This window comes from Pituophis catenifer, unplaced genomic scaffold (genome assembly GCF_029215685.1).
Source record: "Pituophis catenifer annectens isolate HBS135680 unplaced genomic scaffold, rPitCat1.0.hap2 SCAF_3, whole genome shotgun sequence".
Lineage (NCBI taxonomy): Eukaryota > Metazoa > Chordata > Lepidosauria > Squamata > Colubridae > Pituophis > Pituophis catenifer.
In genome coordinates this window covers 54831049-54856046 of record NW_027256883.1, presented here as the reverse complement: position 1 = coordinate 54856046, position 24998 = coordinate 54831049, and the positions used below count along the sequence as shown (strand labels likewise).

Here is a 24998-nt window from a genome sequence, read left to right as displayed (position 1 = left end):
AATAAAACCTAAACCTAAACCTAGATCAGATTAACAGAATTGGAAGGGACCTTGCAGGTCATCTAGTCCAACTCCCTGCCCAAGTAGGAGACCCTACACCATTTCTGACAAATGGCAGTCCAATCTCTTCTTGAAAGCCTCCAGTGATGAAGCTGCCACAATTTCTGAAGGCAAGCTGTTCCATTGGTTGATTGTTCTCACTGTCAGAAATGATGGTGCACTATTCCATACAATGTAAAATCCTAACCCATCTTTATCCAGACAGCAGTGTGGTACAGTGGTTGAGCCTGGATTAAGATTGGGAAACTCTGGTTCTAGCCCACTGTCAACCATGCAAATTCAATGGATGACTTCAGGAGTCTCTGAGTCTGACTCCAACCTACCAGACAGAGACCTTGTATGTAGAAATTAGAGGAGAAAATATAATGTACACCATCTTATTCCTAGAAAATAGAAGGGATACATATCTAAAATTACAAATAAACAATTATTTTTCCTCGCTCTTATTCCTAATGCAATAGTATTTCTCAGTCAAGAAATAGGAATGCTTATCAGTAACACTCTTAGGTGTTTCTGGTTTAGAATATAGTCTATCTGAGCAAAAAGGAGGGGGGAAAAAAACAAGAGACCAATTAATGCTGCATTTTTTAATAGTTTTGTTCTGCAGTTTGACCACAGCTTCTTAAGAACAAGCATAAAATTTGTATTTAAAACTAACAATAGCACTTAGAGCAATATTTTTCCTTAAAAGTATTGCAAGAACAGACCTTAGGTCTAGAAATTAAAACATCACCATTTACTCAGTTAGGAGGAGGCAGGTACACAACTGTTAAAAAGTCTTTTTCTGCATATAACCACAAGTTACATTAAAATTAAATAGCAATCTGATTAGTATAAAAGGAGCTTTCCCAATCTTGTGCCTTGAAGGTATGTTCTACTACAGTTCCTGTTATCCATGCTGATCGGGAAAGCTGGGAGCTCTAGGGGAAAAAAGGCAAGAAGTTTCCAGATTGGGATTAAGTTGCGTTAAAAGGAAAGTCTCTTAAAGCAAAGCAAGAATCATGTAACTTCACATAAACAGCTTTTGAAAAGTTTCAATAAAAGCCACAACATATTTTCCCTTTTGAAAACATTTAAAAAGCAAACTTTAAATGAAAGGCTAAATATCAAGAATAGTGCTGTATTTTATTGTCATTTTTTTTTAAAAAACACTCTTGAAACAAACTGAATACATACCAAGCAATCAGGGTAGATAAAAAAAACGAGAAATATGACCCATGGGGAAAAAGCAGCAGCCTTATTGGGCTATTACATATTAAATGTGGAAATTAGCATTACTATGTAACTAAACAGTGTGCTGAAAGCAGGCACAAAGCAGAAAGATGTTTGTGATCCTACCTTTTCTTAGCAGCCTCTAAGGGACTTTATAGAGAGGCAACACAAGCCTTGCAGGAGGGGAATTAAATGGAGATTGACCACCACTTTCCTACAGAAATGTTCCTCCAAAAGGTCTTTTTGTTTTGTGACAGGAAATCAATAGCTAATAGACAGGTGTCTGAAAATACTATGACATTTTCTGTATCAAAGTCAGCTATCCTAAAGATCATTTGCTGTGCAAATTGCTTCTGTACTAGAGATAAATCAATGGTTACTCGGTTGAAATAGCTTTTTGCTTGTTGGGTAATAGGCCTTGGGTGCCATTTCCCCTGAAAAATATATGTATGTCTTTTCGTTTGTCCTAAAATATGAATGACTTCTAACAATACATTCTGTCATACCTTCCACCACTGCAAGCTTCACAGGCTGGCAATTCTGAAAGGAGCAGCATCTTGTTTGGTCCTCAGGCTATACACAGCAAAGGTTATTGCAATTCGCAACTTGCACCTGGCATGACGTTCACACAGATGCAAGCTTTCCGTACTGTGCAAAGCATTGCCATAATGCAGGGTAAACACAAAACTGAGCAATACATCATCAAACCAATAAAACTTAAAATTTCATGTCCCTGTTTAATTAATACCAATTAATTAGGCATAGTTTTTTGTGAACCTAATTGCATCACATGTGCAAAAAAGAGGAACAGAACAGTCCATTTGAAATTGAAAACTTCTCACTACAGGGAGGGCTGTATATCAGTTAATAACCTAGTACAAGACATAAGTATTGTCTGTATCTATGAGGATATTAGCAAAACTCTAATGAAGGTACATATAAAAATTAAGGTAAGCCAATATAATTTTCCCAGCCTGATCTCTTCCAGATGTATTCTACTGAAACACCCATAATTCTAACCAATTATCTAGTAAGAATAGAGTAAAACCATACTTCTAAACTTCTTTGACTATGATAATTGCCCTGTGAAGACCATCTACTCTTTCATCTTCAGGTCAGTCCTTCCCACAAATAGTTAAGTGATGACTTCCGTTCATGGCAGTCAAACTTTATTATTCTTAACACATGTACTTGAAACTTTGATCTGCTTGAAGCTAGAAGATGGCCAAACTACTAATAGGTATTGGGGGTGGGGGGGAGAGAATTGTAGCCTACCTATGATGACAACAGTAGAGTATGTGTGGCATGATCCATTAATTTGTGGTCCCAGATTGTAGCAGCTAGGGACTAATTTTAAAATATGAGCAGAGTAGGACAGTTCTACTGAGTTAAATCAGATTCAAAATAAGAAACCCAGTAGACCAATAGACTCTGTTTCAATGAAGAGGTCTCCCATTGCTGGATCATGGGATACTGAATGAGCTTAAGGGGGGAAAAGACTGAGTTGTTTTCAGTGTTAAAACCTGCTTTATTCTTCTAAAATATCTGCTTTGCCCATCAAGATAAGACCTCAAAACAGACCTTGGCATGGACAGGTGGTAAACTTGGCTTGCCAAGGCAATCACGCTGAGATCAGTATCTGCCAAATAAAAGAGTGTTTTTCTGGTGTGTAATCCAGAAACTAAAACTCATCTCATTCTCCAAATGAAAATCAAAGAATCCAAAATGTACTACTTAGATTCAATAGGATAATGTTTGTAATATTTAAGTCATCAACCAGGAAATGAGAGAACCTGAAGAGGGAAATACAGAAAAATTGTAATCCACGTTCTTCAGAAGTCATTCTAATTTAAAGTATTTCAAATATCAACATGTAACATTCAGACAAACCTTTTTTTAAAAAAAATCATACACAACTATAGGAAAAGACACACAAATACGACAGTGTTGTGCATCGAATAAAAAACACAGCAAGTACATGGAGTGGGCAACATAGATATGTAGATATATTGTTTCAGGGATGCTATGAATGTTGAATGTTGCTTCAGATCCTCTGAGAGTGCACTTTTGCATGGATTGTGAACATACACTATATATGTAAAAAGATGTATACTAAATACAAACATGTACCCCTTAAAAACACCACTTTGAAAATTTTAAAAGTAGAAATGGCATCTTTTAAAAAAATTCATTTGGTAAAATTATACACCTTATATTTTTCAGGGATGTTTTAAAGCCAAGTTCATAATGTAGTTTTTAAAAATATTGGTATTTAAAAAACAATGGCTCACAAGATCTGGTCCATACTGAGATTGATAGGGAATAATAAATAATGGATTGAATACTGGTCCAATTTTATTAAGAACAGGAAAAAAATCAAACTAGCAGCTACCCACAGTTAAAACTGACTTTTTAAAAAAGTGTCAATATAAACATACTCACAAAAATCTCCTAATAAATAAAGATTCATGTATCAATCACTGTTGTAGATTAGCTGAAAGTGGTTTGTTCCAGGCTTCCTTTTTCCCTTAAATCGTTTGGATATTTCGTAATAAAATAAAAATATTTGGATTTCTTTTCTGAATGCATTCCATTGCAAATTCTCTTACAAAACACAAACTAAAGATGCGTAAGCAATTATCAAGTTGTGAGTCCTTTTGTGCTCAGTTATCTTCTCTCCAGCAGAACATTTTACAATATTAAAAATGGATTTCATTTTGTTCTACCCATTGGGTAGGATATGTGTATAATATGTTCATGAGCACCTAAAACATCAAAAGCAGAGGAGATAAGCCGCAAAAAAAAAAGAAAGAGCACCATTTTAAATGAGGCACAACAAAAAGAGAGCATAAAGTTAGCTCGCTCGGAAGAGTCATTTGACCCCTTCGGAATCTTTCCATTGACTTCAATGAGTGTTGTTGATTCAGACAGTGGGGAAGAGGGGCTCTGTCTGCTGAGCAGGAGGCTCTTAAGTTACTTTAGAAACTATAAACATGCGGAATCCTTTCAACTACATTCTCATCTACATACATGCATTAATGTGTCCAATATCCCCAGAGGAACATAAGAGGCCAATCCACCAAAAGGGGGCAGGGGGAAGGCAGAGGGTAAATAAGAAGCACAGGAATGCCCATAAGGTCTTTAGCACATGCCACATTGTCTCCACATAATCTCACAAACCATTCAAAGCAGCATCAAAATAGCAACAAATCACCTCCCATCCAATTACTTGGAGGCAAATCCCTTCCATTTTTATAGGGCTCACTTCCAAGTAAGAAAGTTTAGGGCTGAAGCATTTGTAACAGCCAGCCCAATCAGTGAATGCTTTGGTAGAGTTAACAAGATACAAGCTCCCAGATGGAGGTTTCCAGCACTGAATGGTGTAATGTCAATTCCTAAATAAGTATTTCCTAATCAAAAACTTCTGAAGTTCATCACTAAGGTGCTTTTTCAAAAGTCAACTGGACTTTGTTTTTTTCCTTGAAGATGTTTTGCTTCTCATCCAAGAAGCTTTTTCTGAAGACATTTCACTTCTTGTCCAAGAAGCTCCTCCAGAATTGAAGACGTTTCTTGGATGAGTAGTGAAATGTCTTCAAGTAAAAAACAAAATTCAGTTGCCTTGGAAAAGCATCTTTGGGACAACCACGACCTAGATGACTGAGAATCTCTATAGACATTCTGAAGTTCATGATTACTTGGTTTCACCTTCAATATTCCCCTTTAACTTTCCACCTCTAGTCTTCTTCAACTTGGTGGCCTCTTAATGAAGAGAAATAATATACTTCCCATTTTTCCTACATCCAACACTTCTGCTTGGAAGTGATTTTAACGTAAGGAACATTTTACCATAATACAGGATTGCCACAAGACTTCCCAAACAGAAGGCCATTTTCCTTGTAGGTATGCCAGTCTACTGTAAATTAATAATCTAGTAGAGGGGCAGAGACATTACTTACAAGGTTCACAATGTATTATAACATAAATATCATAGATATAACATAAAGCTCATCTCTCAATTATGTAGGTAAAAAAACCTCTCAGGATTGCAAGTTATTTAAGGAATATAAAAATCATAAGGTAAATTTAGCAAAGCATTTAATGGAAATAAAGATCAAATTTTAGAAATATGTTTCTGGATCATAGAACAAAGTAGTAATAAAAACTTTATTAAGAAAACAAAAAAAGAAATTACTCTGAAATAGTTTAATCCTCAGGGGACAAAATGAGGACAGACAATATTTACTATTGATTTGATCCTCAGATACTGCACTTTTCATTCCCTTTGCCTTCACTTTCCCTTTCTCTCCAAAGTATATGCCTAAAATATCTTTTTTGCACAAAAAAATGATATATTAATTCATTTCCAGCCTTATCACTTTTTTTCAGTTGGACATGCCAAGTCCTTTTAAATAGAAACGTCTATGAAATTAAACTATTGCTCCCCTTCAAGCATTTCTGACAGCATTCTTTCAATGAAATGATTTTGCTGATAAGCAGTTAAGATAAATATGCAAAATACTTCTCTTTGTAGATTCTCACTCTTATGTCTTTTTTCAGTCAAAACAGCATTGTTAATAATCAGAAAAATAGCAAAAATCACCTAGATATTTTCAGTGACCTGAAGTGGTCTACTGTATTTCATTAAAACTGTAAAGCGTAATTGGAAAGGGACAAAAGATGAACAAAATAATTTCAAATATGAATTTAATTTGTGAAGTCATTGCCCTCTCCAAAAGTATAGATCTTCCCTTCTTTTAATGGGAATTTTTAGTAGCTCCCGGATATTTTTGTTATATTGACTTTGTTGTTTTGACTTTAGCTTTAAAGTGAAATAAAACTAATTTTAAAAAGTTTTTTAAAGTGCTCCTTCTACTGCACATTCCAAATATGCTGTTAAAAGTGGTCTTTATTTACATATGAATCTTTAAGGTGGATTAAATTGTGTAATTTTTTTTGTAACACCCTTGATAAGGGTTGCCTCATTTATTCATTTACATTTATAAATTTATAATTATTTGTTCAATTTAGTTTTTACCTTAGTGGCAATTAAGATCATTTTTAAAGTTTTTTTAAAAATTTTGGTGGCCACTTTCTTTTCTTCCTTTCTAAATGGAAAGATGGAAGTTGTAATGCAGGATTTCTGAAATACATCATGGTTGAGGAAATCAGCATTAGCCCATTCTCCAATGCATGTTTTCTATTTGTTGTCACTGTTCATTGAGTATTGTAGGAAGGCAGTATCAGAAGCAGTAAACCACTAACCTGTAAAATTAGTATATTTAAAAGAGCACTGAACCCAAGTATCCATTATCCCCTAAAGAACAGCGTATTTCAGAGCTGAGCAAAAGTAAAGCTTGAGAGGTTGTTCAGAGATGAAACCTGATGTTTCTTTACATGTTAGATAATAAGGGAGCAGATTAGGAAACTTGGTATCTTTAGGATGTTTTCATAGGTCATGTATCCAGAATAATGGCAGAACTCAGTGAACAATTTGTACTGTATTTGTTAAGACCGAAGTTCACATAGAGTGGGAATGGAGAATTTTCTCTTTTAAAACAGAAGAATACTTTATTTGTGGCTTAACTATCTGTTTTGACAAATTCAAAGATGGAAAGGAGCAAAATGAACTTTACTGTTTTATGGCTTACCATGCAAAATATTCAATTATTAAGAACCACAGTGTGCATTCTCATATCATATATTCAAGTCAAATTAATTGTGGCCAGACAATGATTTAATGAACTGAGCCTTGTTTCTCTTCTCTGGAAGATACAGAGGAACAATATTTCAGAAGAAATATTCAGAAATATTTCAGAAGAAGGTTTTCATACAGAAAACAAGTAATGACTTATCCTGTCTAGCCAAATGTGACGGACTTCCTTCAAATCTATCCAGAAGAGGAAATGCATATTTATATTGTTCCTAGAGCATTGCACCTAGACCATACTCCCTTTTAAGTAATAGAGAACGTACACTTTTCAAAATGACAGACATGAAATTAGGAAGTTTCTTCAAGTAACAGTAATCTGATTTCTTTCTTATCAGTTAAAGGACACTAATTTTACCAAATTATTTTCACATCTGTACATTGAACTAAGAGATAAAGATTACATGCGTACAAAGGTTGAATTATATAAAAGAAAAGAAAAAAATCCCCCAAATGAAAAGACTTGAATCAAAACAATTCAACCTACTCTAATTTATAAAGAGTCCCTGGACAGTGAGAAAAATCTGACATTAACCAAAGAAAAGAAGTTAGAAGGAAGAAGAGAACATATATGGCAAAGGTGAATTAATGGGAATTTGACTTCAAGTGAAATAATTCATGCATACTCAAAAATGCTTCTGCAGTGTAAAGCTGAATTCCCTCAAGTTGTCAAGAATAAATAGACATTCTTAACTAGCTTTATTATTAATTAAATCCATGATCTAATTTAATTAAATCTCAACTCTTGGACAACAGTATAAACCTATGTTTGAATTGACCAAGCATGAAAGGTAGCTGCATAAACAAAGTATTAAAAATCTATTGATTTTACTGTAAGATCTTGTGGAACAAGTACATTTGGCTACCCCCACAAGGGGAGGGGGTGCATTTCATTTTAAACACAAGTATTATTGAATAAAAGTTTCATATATTTCAAAGGAATATTGCAGAGCAATTTCTATGCACCTCCTCTCCCTTTCTCCATCCCTATTATTTTAAACAGAAATGCAAGTGCTTCTATCAAACAAATTTAATACTGCATCAGAATTGCAAGTCTAAATTCCATTTATCCATAGAAAGAGAAGAAATGATGGTGTAGTGATTGATTTGTTTCAAGATAGCACAAGGACTTTCCAGGGCTTAACTATGGATATACTTCCTACAAAATGTAGGAAAATGGGTGGTTTCTATATCAAAAATTGCTGAATAGTACAATGGTGCTGCCCAGATTGGATTTAGTAAATGGCTGAAACTGTATTATGAGAACAGCATTCACCAGAGCTGAAACAAGTAAAAATGGAGAACAGAATTAACAAAGAAATAAGAGACACAATGCCAGTTATAATTAGGATCCAAAGATGGGACAGATTCACTTTATTTAGCAAAGCCAGAAATGAAACTTCTTTACTATTATTAAGAATGAAAAAAAAAAAAGACCAAATTAATTATATTTGAGATTACATATGGGAACATAATTGACCCTACCTATGTTGTTTATTCAGTTTTTCTGATATGTAGGAGAAAGCGAGGAAATGATAAAACAACACAGCATTCAAAACAAGGATCTGCTGTTGCTAGGAGCAGGCAATGCGATTAAAGTAAGGCTTTCAGCTTGAGAGCTCAGAAAATCCATACTTCCTGTGACCCCTGCTCCTTCCAAAATATATGCTATGCTAATGAAGAATATCTGTATGCTAGTTATATGCTAAACTGCCAACACCCCTCTCATCCCTTGCCAATAATTTTATTTATTTAATTTATATGCCACTCAATCTTGCAATTCAAGGCAACTCTGGGTAGCTATTAATAATGTTCTTCAAACATTCAAGCTGAAAGGGTCACAAACATTAGTCTAAAGGGCCAATGTGATGTGGAAACTTAGAGAGGTAACTGGAGCATTAACACAGCATATACTTCAATCCTCAAAACATTAGGGATCTCCCCAACCCTCATTCATCTCCCCCCAAGATGAAGGCTTGGTGCTTTCTAGACATCTCAGATGGTAGAAACACATTCCGCATCAAAAGGTACAGAAGGCTTATAAAATGAGATAGCATTGTACTATCGTAAACATGATCCTTCTAAAAAAGTAGCAATAATAAAAAATTGAAAAGTTGTTGAAGAGTATAATATATAATTCATTATTTTTGTAATGAAAAATGCCCCCCCCAAATAATAAAGTTTCAAGGGAGTTTACTTATAAAATGTTTACATTATTTGTTCACTAAATTGAAGTATGAACAGAGTAATATCATCTTTAAGCTCTTCATATAAAGAGTAGTATGAGTATTTAAATAAAGAGCATTCATTAATTTACAAAATATAAAACAGAGCAAACTCTGCAGTTTTATGTTGATAGGCAGGATTTAGGGGCTCAGCAGGAAAAATCCCAAGATCACCACAGTGTAATTTTGAAAAAAGCCAAAAAATATAACTGATACAGAATCATCTCACAATTTAAGAGATTATATGTATGGGCTGTGATTGCCACATATATGAAGGGGTATGGAGGTGGGGTATGTACGATCCCCACTTCAGAAACAATATATTAGGCCCCAAGTCATTCATTTATAATTTCTCACTTTTATCTATTTAACACAGAATTAACACAATTCCTTAGTAGCTTGCAGATTCATGCCTTTCTTTCCCCACCCCAAGTAATACTGCAAAATATCCATCCATATACTGTGTTTATTTAGACTAAGTCTACTAAATAAAAATTATCCAGTTAAATAAACATGCAAAGTTTTGCCCTTATATTTTAGCCACAAATATATTCCAGAATTAAAATGTATCTGTTCCTAATACAGAAATTTCAAGCTCTCACATTGCAAAAGTTAGGGATAATGGTCCTGAAAAATCTATGTCCTTGGAATTATGATAAATTGTCTCTTCTTTACAAAATAAAGGTCTCAGGGCATAGTTTTTTATATTTTGTCTTTATTGTTATACATTGTTATATATTTAGGACCTAAGAGACTGACTTTTCAATACAATCAAGGTTTCAATCTAGAAAATTGCAATATAGTTTTGGTTTAGAAAACTAATGTAGAACAATATGTTATCACTGTTGTGTTCTGTTGCATACAAATAAATCTCATCTCCATCTCTTGGAAATGGTTATAGATCATTTGCCCTTGCAATCTCTCTGCTTCCATGAGGTCAAATTAGCCCCTTAAATACTTATGCATTTAAATATGCAACAGAGAAATTTCTGTCTCTTTGAGCCTCATCAGCAACAGGCTGATTTCCTTTCTATATCAGCAGTAACTCATCTTAACAAGCACTACAAAACTTTTCTGTCCAGAACTTAGGGCATAAGTATAATCAAGCATAACTTCATGACAATGTAGTTTTTGATATTAAAGAGTTTAAATGGTTTGATCAAATGTGTTAGTTTATAAATACAAATTGTCCACTTAATTGTCCTTCAACATCACTGAGAGATTTAGACTCAAATTGCCTGCAATTGAGATTCATATATGTTTTTCTTGAATTTAATACCCACTTCCGCACCAATATTTAAAAGGATGTTACATGCCTTTGGAAAGATCAATACACTTGATCAGTGAAAACTAACCCAATTTACTTCACAAATACCTTAAACCTCACATATAAAATCTTCTTCCTTCCCCAACCTTATGATCCTAAGAGGTCCTGTGCAAATTATCTGAAGTTATGGAGCATAAAGCATGCAGAGAAAGAATCCAGTATCTATACCTATGTTGCACAAGGATACTACATGACATTGTAAGAAGCTGAAAGTATAACATACATTGCTGTGTTTCATACACAACAAACATATTGTTTGTTGGCTAATTCTTGGAAATGCATATAGGCATATTGTCTAATTCTTGGAAATGCATATAGGATGACAAATTGAGTTAATGAGACTTAATTTAGAACATTTAGGTTGTAAGCCTGTATGTGGTTACAATATATCAAAACAAACCACAAGACTCATTACTGCGTAGTTATATATAGATTGCTACAAGTAATCTGAAAAAGGAAAAAAAAAAGGAGGGGAGATGGGCTTTAATTGTATGGTTTAAAAGCAGATTAAAGCCATTTATTTCTATATGACTTTTTTGGCAAGTGGAGAACTTTTGAGGTTACAGCTAGACTTCTGAGATCCTAATCAACTATGTTGTACATGATGAGGAATACTTTAATGAAAGAAAGGTTTCAGAACAAATGAAATAATGATTTTTGTTAATTAAGAAAGTGTTTATATTAATTCTGTTACTAATTCCTGTGTGTGCTTATTCTTTGAATACAGAAAACTTATACTACGACATTTTTTATTTGATAAAAAAAATTTGATAAGAATAACTAACTGGATTCTAACCTGAAAATAAATAGCAATTATTCCTGGGTTAAGCAAGACCCTCTATCTTAATTAAAAGATGACCTAAGTAAAAAAAGACTGTTTATGTATACGTTTGTGCATTACAAATATACACAACTTATTTATAACATTTGATATTTAGATGGTTGAGAGCTGCACACAACTGTAATTACGTATCAAAAGAAAATTTTCATGGACTGCATTTTTCAAAAGTTTGGATTAATTATGCCTTGTATATATAGGTATAAAATTACTAATGTATACAATTTTGAATAAACTGCTGGTTTGTCTATAAATGTTGCTCCTTTTTAAAAAAAATGCAAAACATGAAATTAATTTTATTACAATAATTTTATCATGTAGATGTGGCTTGCATGTTATGTATTGCTAGCTCCTGGACAAGGCCAACCCATTATTAGACAGATAGACAACCAATTTTGAAAGGGTCATAAAATGGACAATACTACTCTATTTTGACTGCCAGGTTGCAGAAAAGTATGACATTTCCTACTGCAATAACTTTTAGTCAGCTTTTAGTAAGATAAATACTGATGTAGGGAGGCTGTCATTTGATGCTCCACCTTACAAAATGTTTTCATAAGACTTGTCACTACAACTTATCACTATCCTTCTTAACATTTCATCTGGATCCCAAAAGCCCAAAATACTCAGTTTCAGATTTAAGCTGACAGCATTTTCACCATTAAAAGAGAGACAAATAATTTCAACCTTTAAAAGTCCCAAATACTTCACTCTTATGAATCTATCTCATTAAAAATATTTGCCCTATAAAATACCATTTGAAGATGCCGTTTCTGAAGCAACACTCTAGAATTAACATATTTCTAAGCTTCCCATTAATTCCTATTCTAACTCCTAAACAGACTGCTTTCATATGAATTTGAGATAAAGCTTTCAAACAACATTTCTGGAAAATATAAATATGACAGTAGTAAGAGAAGATAATACAGAGGTGCCAGGTTCAAAAAAGAGTTGGAAGAAAAAAGGGAAAAAAAGAAACATAAAATCAACCTACTGAGATTGTTATGGCACTGTTCCAAAATGGCATTATTTAAAGGAAATTCCAGTAATTACATTGCACAAGGAAAGGCTCATTTCTAAAGCATCTGTTCCTACATTGTAGCCCATTTTGAATCCTAATACAAGAACTATCCAGAGCTTTCAGCAATAATGGGACCAAAACAGTAAAACATTTGGGGAAGGGGAAAAAAAAGAAAAAAAATGAAATAGAGTTTAGCAGTTTGAGGGAGTTTTCTAGTAATCTAAAAATTATGTCAGTGCTTAAATTAATATTGGGTTTAACATCAAATAAAATTACTTTTTATGAAATATCATTTTGAATAAATAGTACATAAAATTCAATTTCAAGCATTTAATCATTATACCGACTTTCCATCTACATATTCAAGAGTTTCCAGTTAAGACTGACAACTTCCAAAGTCAAAAAGTAGGGTTGACTTAATTATCCATTCATACAATGAATATTTTTATATAACTATAAAACTGTATTAACGTGAGTTTTGCTCTCTTGGCTAAACCCGAGTTATAATTTAAAATATGTCATATATGACTATGTCATTCTGAGTTTTAGTTCAGAGAAATTTCATTTGGAAATCAGGGTTTCAAAAATAGTCACTGGATTTCAGTCTTACATTTTTAAACGGGCAACACCAAATAGTATCAAAAAAAATTTACATCTATTGAAAGAAACAATGTTCACCAAATATGAAAACTTGAAGATGCCAACTTGTAATGGCTGTTTCACATATATATCACAGAGTTTTTACAATTGTCACATGACAGATATGTGAATCAGTAAAGATCACAAGGATCAGAAAAATAGCTTCTAAATCATGGCTACATAATCAGGACATAAACAGATTCTACCCAATTACAAAAACAGGATTCTATCCTTACAACAGAATTGTTATTTAAGGATTTTTTCAAGCTAGTCATTGAGTTCACTTTTAAGGTTTATGAAAGCTTCCAGACAGAGATGGAATTAAAACACACATCCACCACACATGCTATTTTGGCATAAAAACTCTGCATAGATCAGAAACTGAGTTCAGATTCCAGATTTCACTCTAACTTACTTCAGGTTATAGAAGTCCTCCGGAAAGAGAAAAAAAATTCTGCAAACAGAACAAAGGTATCAGTACAGTACATTGTTATAGTGCCATTGATGTCCTTGTTAGACTATTTCAATTAGGAAAATGTTGCCTATAAAAACCATAAAAAAGGAAAATTTGAAGGAAACTTGTCTGCAATTGCAATTTTGCCCAGAATATCAGAACTCTATAGATTTTCTTTTGTTTTCTTTTAAAGTTCATTTGCTCACCATATTTGAAGTGCCTGTTGTGCTTTAGCTGTGCTTTTGAATAGAAAACCATTTCCTTCAAAACTCTTTCAATTTACTAAAAATACACGATCAAGCATAAAAGCCAATAACTGAGGATTCCAAAACAGATCAAAATTGCTGGAATACTTTAGAGTCCAAGTCTAAAAACTGGAGCAGTCCTAATGTGGCATTCAAGAGAGTAAGAAATTTCAATTAAGAAAAAAAGATCTAAAACATTATGTGATTGCTTGCACAATAGATTTAAAATCAATTTGATGCAGAACAACATTAACCAATTGTAAAACTGATTAATACTCTGAAGCAGTTCCTGGTAGCATTCTGCAATCAATTATTCCCACATTATCAGATAAGAAACGCAGACTGAGAATAGATCACTGTCTTTAGAAAGTAAAACACAAAAAACTAATATTAAGCAACATAATTATAATTTAACAGCAGAATCCATGTTGTACTTTTTAAATCATTTATTGTATGATGTAAGTAAGGCTATATGACTGAATATATTATGGACTACACTGAAGATAAAAATTTGCAAAAGCTTTAAGTACTACTGACACTGAATCGTGTAAAAAAAAAAAGGGTGACAAGCAGTTAAGTTATAGCTATAGTTACAAAAAAAAGTAAATGTGGCATTTAATCTGTTCTAGTATAACAAATGGCTTGTAGCTAAAAACCACCTAAAGAAGGTGCTTCTGTATTTTCACATTTGCTTTCTTCCACCTATAAATTTCTAAGAGAATTTGCTGATACCCTATTTGAATGCAAAATTATTGCAAACAGTAACATGTTAAAACATCTTCTATCATTTATTGTCAGTTATGTAGAATGATAAGAAACCTATTTAAATCTGTATGCCCCAAAATGGGATCATCAATAGAGGCCTGGGCAAAGTCCTGGGGGCTAATAATGAAAAGGTGAAAAGACACCTTATAGAAGAACCTTATAGGTAAAACAGTTCCTTCGTAGATATTTAAAACATGAAAGATAGTGCAAATTTAACACACTAGTATCACAACACAAATTAACTCCTTGTATTCTTTTAGTTTTTTTTTTCTAAAAAAACTTGGCACACAACATAAATGTGGAAACAGGAAAAAAGAAATCATATATTCTGGGAGAAGGGAGGGAAAGCAAACTGGCCAATTTTGCCCCCATTTAGCTAGTAATCTTTCTTAACTCTCCTCTTTTAGGCTTTAACTTACTATAAAACAGGCCAATGTTTCTGTGCCTGTTACTTCTTAAAATTAAATAATTCAAATACGTTATTAAAAAAATAATATATTTTTTAAAAAACACTGCTCATGGCCAAACTGACTGGAAGGTTGCAATTATTTCAAAACAATTTTCATGCACTTCCCATTAAAGGAATCGGAAATAAAGAACAGCTTTGTACGTTTGGTTTTACTAAATTGTGTCACATGAACTTTTAACAATATTGTGCACAGGGGCATAGAAGCTTCCCTTATGCTCCTGTTTGATTCTCCCGTCTCTCTTCAAGTGCACACGGAAAAAGAAACTAGACAAAGTTTCCTGGTTTCCTGTCTTTGCTTTCAATAGGGACTATTGTGCTCTCTGAATTGTTCTGCTGAAACTGAAGTCTGCTCCCCCTCTGTGATGAAGAAGGCGCGTTGCTTTGCTGGTGATGGAAAAAAGAGGAACCCGGATAATGCCCCATGACCTCACTGTAAGTTGGGGGTGGTCCTTCCATCCTTCCATTACTGCTATAATTGGTTGCACTTATTCCCGAATTGCTGCTTGGTGGGCAAGGGCCCGCATTATATACTGAAACATCTATCAAGTCGCTGTCAAATATAGTTCTGTTTGGTGGTGCCCTCACGGATTCTCTGTTAAGTTCCATCTGTTGTTCTGGATCCCGAAGCTGCAGAGTGCAGGGCCCTTGGTATGGTGGTGGCTCTTCACCATCAGAAAGAGAGATTGTAGGAGGCAGATCAATCTCGTGCTGCACATAGGGATAAGTTGGCTGGAAGCGACTGAAATGTTCTCGCTGCAGAAAAGATGGAGCGGTAAATCTATCCCTGGAACGTGGGGCATACATAATCTGCAATGTAAAGCAATCAGTATAGTCAAACCTAAAAAATATTCAGAAATGCATGCAACATTTTGAGTGCACACATACATACAAACACATACATTTTAAAAAATCCAATTTGGTGTTGAAACAATTTCAGAGGGAAAAAAGATTCCTTAGGAGATCTTATTATGATTATTATACTGCTTTACAAAATTATCTAAAAGCAGAACAATTCCTTAAGAAAGCATATTCCAATGTAATCTTCCAAGCACTTTCCATAGTATTTGTCAATACAGTATTGCAGGGAAACTGAAGTTCAGGTAAATGTGCAACCACAGCAATCAACTTTCTCTTCCTTCTATAATACTTTTTAATTCTGAAATCTACAGGTATATGCTTATAGTTAAGAGCAGCAACATAATTGCCACAATGCCACATGTGACTTCCATACTACATTGCTTCCCTCTCCATTAGAAAATCAAATAATTGAAATTTCAAAATAAGAAGGAATCCCTGGTGATCCTTTCTGTGGCTTACCTCTGAAGGTCCTTGTCGAGAAGATGAGCTGTCAGAAGGCCACAGACACCCCTCCTAGGACACAAAGAAAAAAAAGAAAAGCTTCAGCATTTAAGAGCTACATGCCACTTACATGTGTGGGTTTTACAGGTAGTCCTCAACTTACCACCAGTCACTTAACGACTGAAGTCATGATGGACCTCCAAAAAGCTACTTACAACTTGGTTTTGAAGTTCTGCAGCCCCTCCTGTGGTCACATGACCACATTTTGGACGCTCAACATCTTACCTGCATTTACACCCATTTGCAGCACCATGTACTCATGTGACCACAATTTATGAAGTTTTTCTCGAAACCGGTGTTTATTTCTGCTTTCCAGAAAAAACTGCCCAGCAATAATCAATGGATTTGCTTAATTACCATCATGTTCACTTGACTGCTGCAGAAAATTTAATAAAATCATGTCTGGTGATATGGTGACCTGCTTTATGACCATTATGACCTGTAATTGCCAGGGTTAATTACTGTCATAACTTCAACATTAGTGCACAATTTCTACTGAAGCATACACATTTCAGATGTAATGTCATGGGGATGGCATTAAAAACATATTGGCAGGTCATGTTTGTTACACTATTAAATGTAAGTGGAGCAGTTATTATTATTATTATTTATTGGTTAATCTTTAGTGAGATTCACAGCCTTTGAGGCTGGTTAATAGCTCAGCAGCTCGAGTCCTAACCAAGGACCTAGGAACTGTTAAGGTATCGTCGGAGGATGTAAGCTGTTCCGAGTAAGGTGGTTTTTTGTAGAGTCAAAATGTTCAAGTCCGGCAAATTTAGAATTTCTAAATAGCGGGGTAGCCCTTTGGGTATTGCTCCAAGGGCTCCAATTACAATCGGGACAACACACGATTTCTTTTTCCACAGTCGCTCAACTTCAATTTGTAAGTCCCGGTACTTTGTGATTTTTTCTTGCTGCTTATCTTCAATTCGTGCATCACCAGGTATTGCAATGTCAATGAACCATACTTTTTTCTTTTCAACTATTGTTATGTCAGGTGTGTTGTGGACCAAGTGCCTGTCAGTCTGAATCCTAAAGTCCCACAAGATCTTGAGTTTCTCATTCTCTAAAACTTTCTCAACCTGATGTTCCCAGTGGTTTTTGCTGTACTCAAATCCAAACTTCTGGCACAATTTCCAGTGAATGATTTTAGCAACACGGTCATGGCGTTGTAGGTAGTCAGTTTGTGAAATTTTGCTGCACCCACTAATCAGGTGGTCGACTGTCTCATCTTTCTCATTGCAGAGGTGGCATTTGCTGTTGGTGGTAACATGTTGAATTTTTGCCTTCATGCAGTTTGTGGCTAGGGCTTGTTCTTGAGCTGCCAAAATAAAGCTTTTTGTTTCTTTTTTCAGTACTCCTGATCTTAACCAGTTCCAAGTTAGTTTCTGGTCAGCTTTGTCTTCAATACTTTTCAAGTATTCAATACTTTTCAAGTATTGGCCATGCAGAGTTTTGTGTTTCCAATTTTCAGCTCGCTGCTCAATTACTTCTTTCTTATATTCTGCTTTTGTTTTAGTTATCTTTAAAAGGCATCCTTTATTTACTTCCTTAATCATTGGTTCTTCACTTTTCTGGATGTAATCATTCAAGCTGCATTTTTCTTCTTCCACAATCTGCTTTACTTGTAGGAGTCCTCGACCACCCTCTGCTCTTGGTAAATATAATTGGTCAACATCACTTTTAGGGTGCAAGGCATGATTCATTGTCATAAGCTTCCTTGTTTTTCTGTCCAAATTGTCTAACTCCATCTGGGTCCATTATTATTATTATTATTATTATTATTATTATTATTATTATTATTATTATTATTATTATTATTATTTATTGAATTTGTATACCGCCCTACTCCCGAAGGACTCAGGGCAGTGAACAGCCAAAAGATAAAACACATATAATACAAATGTTAAAAAACCATTAAAATACAATTAAATAAATTGGCCCAGAGAACAAAATTTAAAACACCCCATATTTACAAGACAAATTTAAAATTTAAAAAATTTAAAAACAGTTTAAAAGAGAGGTTAGGCCAGGCCGGCCTGCTGGAATAGGAATGTTTTGAGGTCATGGCGGAAAGCGCGCAGATCCGGGATCCTCCGTATCTCCTGGGGGAGCTCGTTCCAGATGGCAGGTGCCCCCACAGAGAAGGCTCTCCCCCTGGGGGCTGCCAGTCGACACTGTTTGACCGACGGCACCCTAAGAAGTCCCTCTCTATGGGAGCATACTGGTCGGTGAGAGGCTACTGGTGGCAGAAGGCGGTCTCGTAGATACCCCAGTCCTAAGCCATGGAGCGCTCTAAAGGTGGTAACCAAAACATTGAAGCGCACCTGGAAGACCACCGGGAGCCAGTGCAGCTTGCGCAGGAGGGGGATCACATGGGAGTGCCACGTCGCTCCCATAACCATCCGCGCGGCCGCATTCTGGACTAGCTGGAGCCTCCGGGTTACTCCTCAAGGGGAGCCCTGTGTAGAGAGCATTATTGCAGTAGTCCAGGCGGGAAGTGACGAGGGCATGAGTGACCGTATTTAACGAGTACCGATCCAGAAAGGGACGCAACTGGTGAATCAGGCGAACTGATAAAATGCCCTCCCGGCCACAGCCGTCAAGTGCTCTTCTAAAGACAGCTGTGAGTCCAGGAGGACACCCAAGTTGCGAGCCCTCTCCATGGGGGTCAACGATTCGCCCGCAATAGTCAGTGATGGCACCAACTGACTATATCAGGATGTTGGAAACCACAGGCACTCGGTCTTGGATGGGTTGAGCCTTAGTCTGTTTCTCCCCATCCAGATCCATACAGCCTCCAGGCACTGGGACATCACTTCAAGGGCATCATTGGGGTGGTCCGGGGTGGAGATGTACAGCTGAGTGTCATCAGTGTACTGGTGGTACTTCACCCAAGAGTTGGCCCTTGTATCTTCTTAGAATATGAACATGTTTCTGGAATTTTCTTACTTTGTGCCCTAATAGCTTGGGGCCAATTCTGCAGTGAGTGTCCCAAAGGTGCTTTTTCAAGAGGCAACTGTTTTTTCTTTGAAGAGGTTTTGCTTCTCATCCAAATAGCTTCTTTAGCTCTGACTGGATAGTGGGGAAGAAGAAGCTGAAGAAGCTTCTTCAGTCAGAGCTGAAGAAGCTTCTTGGATGAGAAGCGAAAGGTCTTCAAAGAAAACCAGAAAGTACAGTTGCCTCTTGAAAAAGCATCTTTGGGACAACCATGACCTGGATGACTGAGAATCTCCACAAACACTGAGGTGAGTGTGTTTTGATCTAAGGCCTATGATGCTAAATCTATATACTTCATTTTTATTTCTTATTCAAGCTCATAACATAATTCAGTTGCAAATGACTATAAGCACTGTACATTCCAATCTCCAAATAGAGTAACAAAATAGAAAGTATAATATAATTTAACCAAGAAATAAGATAAAGCACCATTTAATTCGTGTGTGTGAGAGAGAGAAAGAGGGGGAGGGAGGGAGGGAGAGAGAGAGAGAGAGAGAGAGAGAGAGAGATTTCATTTTTCTAACCAGTCTCTAAATACCTCCTAGAATAGCTAGGTCTCAATGACTGTCCTAAATGCCATAGGATTGATGCTAATCTAATCCCTGTGGGAATGCTACTTCACAGAAGAAGAAAAGTTTCCTTTATAACCCTGCTTATAACGCTATAAGGCTACTTAAGAACAGGGATCCCTCCCTTCCAATATAATTGGACAGGAAATTCTGCTGTGCAATATCTTCATTAAAGAATCATAATTAATGAATAAGTACAACAGGTTTCAGGACAATTGTTTGCAGCAATTCCTCTATAAATGAATTTTTCCATGTAATGCGGAAACTACAGTGTAACGGAGGCTTGGGCACAGTATTTAGTCATAAGGATCATGAGAATAAGATCTTCCAAAGCTTTATCGAAGATCCTGAGGACTGCCTGGTCAATGCGTGTGCAATATGATTAGAGAGACAAGGTAATAATATTCACTGTTTTCCCCATGCTAGGTTCAGTTCCACTGATCTATTTTGCATACAATTTTGATATCATCTTGTTTAGCATCATATTCTTAAATTACACTACTCTTGGAACTTATCCCTCAAATACACATATACACTCACAAAACACAGTGGTTTTTTTTCTAACAAGGCTATAGGTCTTTCTCCACTGCCAAGCTGAAGTGCTCTCTACTCAAAGTATATCAATCTATAATCAGCAGTCCCCACTGCTGATTCCTATCCTGTATCTATAACCATTCTCTCAAGTCAGTACTGTCATCTGACTGTCACTGAACTAAGCCTAACAGATTTTTTTGCATTTTGTGGCTGCCCTTCATTGAGGCAGAATAAAGCAAAATATATTACTTTAAAACTTGTACTACCAATCTGTCTCACTCATGAGATGAGAATAGATGGATGTAATGTCATGGGGATGGCATTAAAAACGTATTGGTAGGTCATGTTTGTTACACTATTAAATGTAAGTGAAGTTGGCCCTTGTTTCTTCTTAGAGTATGAACATGTTTCTGGAATTTTGCTTTTCTAAGTTAAGCACCTTAAAAAAGCCTAAAGAAAGCAGTAACAAGGTGAGGTGGGTAGCACCATCAATAACAAGAATTTCATATGCAACATGCAACATTTCTGATCCAGTCACTATGAAAACTAAATCTATACAAATAAAAAGTTATTATAAAGATCTCATAGTATTTTATACTCTTATCTCTTATTTAATTTATGTCTCATGTTTCTGTATAACTATCATGCAGTCAGGAAATAGTCAAACATTTTAAGCTATTTACATGTTTAAAAGATGACATAATTTTATTTTAAATAAAGACACTTTAATCTTTATATCCACCACCAAGAAAGCACTGAAGCAAGTGCTTCATTCTACTGAATATCTTAACTCAGCATCTTCACTTAATGTTTATTTGGCTGAAGAAACTTTGAGTTAAGACCCCATTTCCTGAATCCATAAACTTGCTACAAACTGTCAAACATTCCAACAGTGACAGAATTAACAAAATTACCCTCATGAAAAATGTGTACAAATGCTTCTATATACACAGCACTCTGTCAATGTACTCTCTTCATCTAGGATCTGAATCCAACTTTTAATTATAATCAATGGGAACTAAATTGTGGTTAATTATTATAAATGCAATGGTTTTCAGTTATTGGGCTTATAATACTAGAAATGCCATGAATGTCCAGAGTCTTTGGATACGAGATGGGCGGCAAATAAATATTATAAATAAATAATGTGAAAGTGAATTCAAGCTGATATGGAGACTATTTGTAGCTCAGGGTTGATATGAGGAGCCTTTGGTGCTCACTGAGGTTGGTTGTTTTCCTGTAGACATTTCATTATCCAAACTAGGTAACATCATCAGTCCACTCTCAGCTGAGAGTAGTATAATCTTGGGAAAAGTCATGTTCTTATTGGTGCTATGTGTCATGCACAATCCAGCACACTATTTTTCCCTTTGCAGGCAAAGCATTACATACTGTTACAAATTCAAAGTGCACATTATATGTTTGTTCTAGATAAACGCTGGAAAATGTTGTTCTAGTGATATCTGCTTTCCTCCTAACATCAATGTTATTGCCTGTAGAAGTAAACGTGCCTTGTTTTCCTTATTAGTTAAGACTGTGTGCTCTGTCTCATGTGAAATCCAATGTGCATACAAAATACAAGTCCTCTAGAAAACAGCAGGAAGCTGCTGTCACGTCGGTCAAAGCAGCAGGTGCCAAAGATCATCAGTGTGAATTTTAGTAAAGGGTGAACATGGATAATATAAAAGAATTTGGGAATTTGGAGCCAATGGATTTTTAAATTTAACTAAATTTAGGTTGCTACATTCTACAAATAAAAAAAAACATTAATGCTGCCTGTATTATGATTATGATTGATAAAATATTACTACTTCTGCCTAAACCACTATATAAAGTAAGTCATTCATGAACAAAAATGAAAAGCACGACTTGGCCACCAAAATCACTAACATGAGATTTGGAAATTGATTTAAGATGTTCACTAAAACAAACACATTTGCTGAAAACCATTTATTTAATAGCAAAACACAGTGACAACTGAAACATTCAAATAAATACAATTTTATAGAGTATAGAATTTAAAAATAGGTGGGAACAGACTTCCATCAATTAATTGTCCCTTATAATTACTGTATTTTTCGGAGTATAAGACGCAGCTTAGTTTTTGGGGAGGAAAATAGTGGGGGGGGAAATCTGCCTACTAGGTATCATCAGGCTAGCATCCTTAGTCTGGTCAGCTTCAGCACATTAATTTGCTGGTTTTGAGCATGCACGCTTTTTATCCCCTGCTTGAGGATAAAAAACACAGCTTCTAAAACACAGCTGAGAGTTGGAGGTAGCAAGCAAAGTGCGTGGAAGATGGCTAGCATCGTTAGGGCTGAAAAAAAAAGCTTCGAAAAAGCTACATTCAGAGTATAAGACACACCCAAATTTTCAGCCTCTTTTAGGGGGGGGAAGGTGCGTCTTATACTCTGAAAAATACGGTGCTGGTATATAGAACATGCCAGAATGCAGTTCTGGGTGCAATTTGTCATTCCATGCCCAAACAAATCTGTGATCAAATAAGAGTTCTCTCCTTCACTATTTCCTTTGGATGGAGATTTTCTCCACTCTCTGCTATTCTTCAAGTTTACCCTTACAGAATAGTTCCTCTTTAGAATTAAAATTCCATTTGTAACCATTTCTCAGAAATAAAGCAGGTTGTACTTCTAGCACACTGTTCTTCTACATTACACAGGATTATAAATATTAATTCAACAATTCATCTGTTAAACCGACATACGATCTGTACATTGGACTAAAATAGAGATGAATGCCAATTTCAGATATGAGTATTTATAGGTTAAAGCTTTTGAATCACTAACAAAAATGGGCATGGCTCATCAATAGAAATTTGTATACATCCTATCATAAAGATTTTCTTCAGCAATGAAGCACATATCCTTGCCCAGCATTAATATTTGTAAACCCTGGATTCTTTCATCAGTCTTTAAAAGTGTGTTTTGTGTGTGCGTGTCTCACAAAAATATATTCACAGTAATACATAAAAGTTTTGTTGCATTCACCAATAAATGGTTTAGAGTATTATTTTTAATGTCATCTCTAGGTGGCAGCAAGAGGTCTTAAATACTGAATATTACTGTTGCACACCAAAGCCTTTTGTCCTAGATACTGTCTAACCCTCCCTTGGGGCAGAGAAGAGACCCATTTTATTTCTTTAAAAATATTTCTTTGAAATGTACGTTCATAATGCATTAAAATGGACAAGGTATTCTAAGCACATAGTTTGAGAAAAGTTGTATTTCACCGGAAAATATATAGAATCACATAAACACAAAGAAATTAGAAATGAAAGTGAAGTTTGTTGAAAACCTGAAAAAAAATCTGAAAACACTGGGAAAATATTTTTCCAAGATTAGAATTTTATGTTGTCTGTTTTCTTAAACAATGAGGCAATATATGCTTTTTTTTCTTGCATTTTTCTCTGTAATGTTTTCAGAAGTGGTTTTCCATTGGCTCCTTGCTAGGGCTGAAAGTGATTGGTCCAAGGTCACTCAGCTGGCTCTGTGTATAAAGTGGGACTAGAGCTTGTGGTCTCCCGGTTTCTAGTCTGATACCTTAACTACTACATCAAATTGGGTCTCTTATAATGCTATATAATGGCTAAAGTTGTAAGGCTTCTGCCAGGCAGACATTCATGTAAACAAATATCCAGCAGTAATCCAAACTAGTGAGTATAGTGTCAGAAGGAAGGATGAAGTCAGAACACTCATGCCTTTACTCATATACTGATTCAATGCACAAATGTCTAAAAGTGATTTTAAAGAAAATGAAAGGACCGGTGAAAGAGCAGTTTCACATCCTGTCCTCCCTATTTCCTCTGTCAGCTGAAATCTGTCCAATTCTCAGCAACTGCTCTGAGGAAATGTGTGTTCCTCTCTTTTACCTTTCTACTGCTTCACCATCCTATTGCAGAACTACCCCTACTCTTTATCCCATCATCTAATACAGTATTTCTCAACCTTGTTAAATTTAAGAAGGGTGGATCTCATCTCAAAACCCAGAATTTCTCTAGTCAGCATGTTGACTGGGAAATTCTGGGAGTTGAAGTCCAAACTTCTTAAAAGTTGCCAAAGTTGAGAAACTCTGATCTAATACCACTCAGAGAACTCTGAAATTCTACTGTACAAAGCCGACAAGGAATCTAAATGGACTAATAGTTTGCAGCCACATAGGGCAGCTTCTTCACATGATGATTATTCAAGGTGGTCTGCTATAAGCTTTTCACAGTATAGCTGTAACAAATTATGAATTTATGGGATAGGAGGAAAATATATACATTTTAGCTATTCATAAACCTGCAGTGATGTAAGACAGAGTTTCCTTTAAAAACATTAATGTCATACCCTAGTTCAATCTTAGGGAATACTTTTATTTCAAATGAAAAAAGGTTTACATATACTTTTATACATAGCTAAGAAGTTTGCAGTAGCCTTACGCATTATTCATCTGCAAATTTTCTAAATTTAATAATACAATCTGCACTGCCACTATTAACTTATTTACTTACTTACTTACTTATTTATATTTTATTTCTTAACTGCCCATTTAACTTGAAGATGGGCTCTGGGAAG

General features: G+C 35.3%; 1 protein-coding gene across 2 annotated transcripts in view; it reads right to left on the bottom strand.

Moving 5' to 3' along the window:
* Positions 1-14156: 14156 nt before the first annotated feature.
* The window catches only part of LDLRAD4 (low density lipoprotein receptor class A domain containing 4), a 140920-nt gene continuing 130078 nt past the window's right edge, over positions 14157-24998 (bottom strand). For both annotated transcript variants that reach the window (XM_070940642.1, XM_070940641.1), the window contains exons 3-4: positions 16280-16333; positions 14157-15769 (exon numbers count right to left, since the gene is read on the bottom strand). In XM_070940642.1, the coding sequence (XP_070796743.1) occupies positions 15227-15769; positions 16280-16333 (597 nt within the window). In that variant the 3' untranslated portion in view covers positions 14157-15226. The remainder of the gene's footprint in view (positions 15770-16279; positions 16334-24998) is intronic.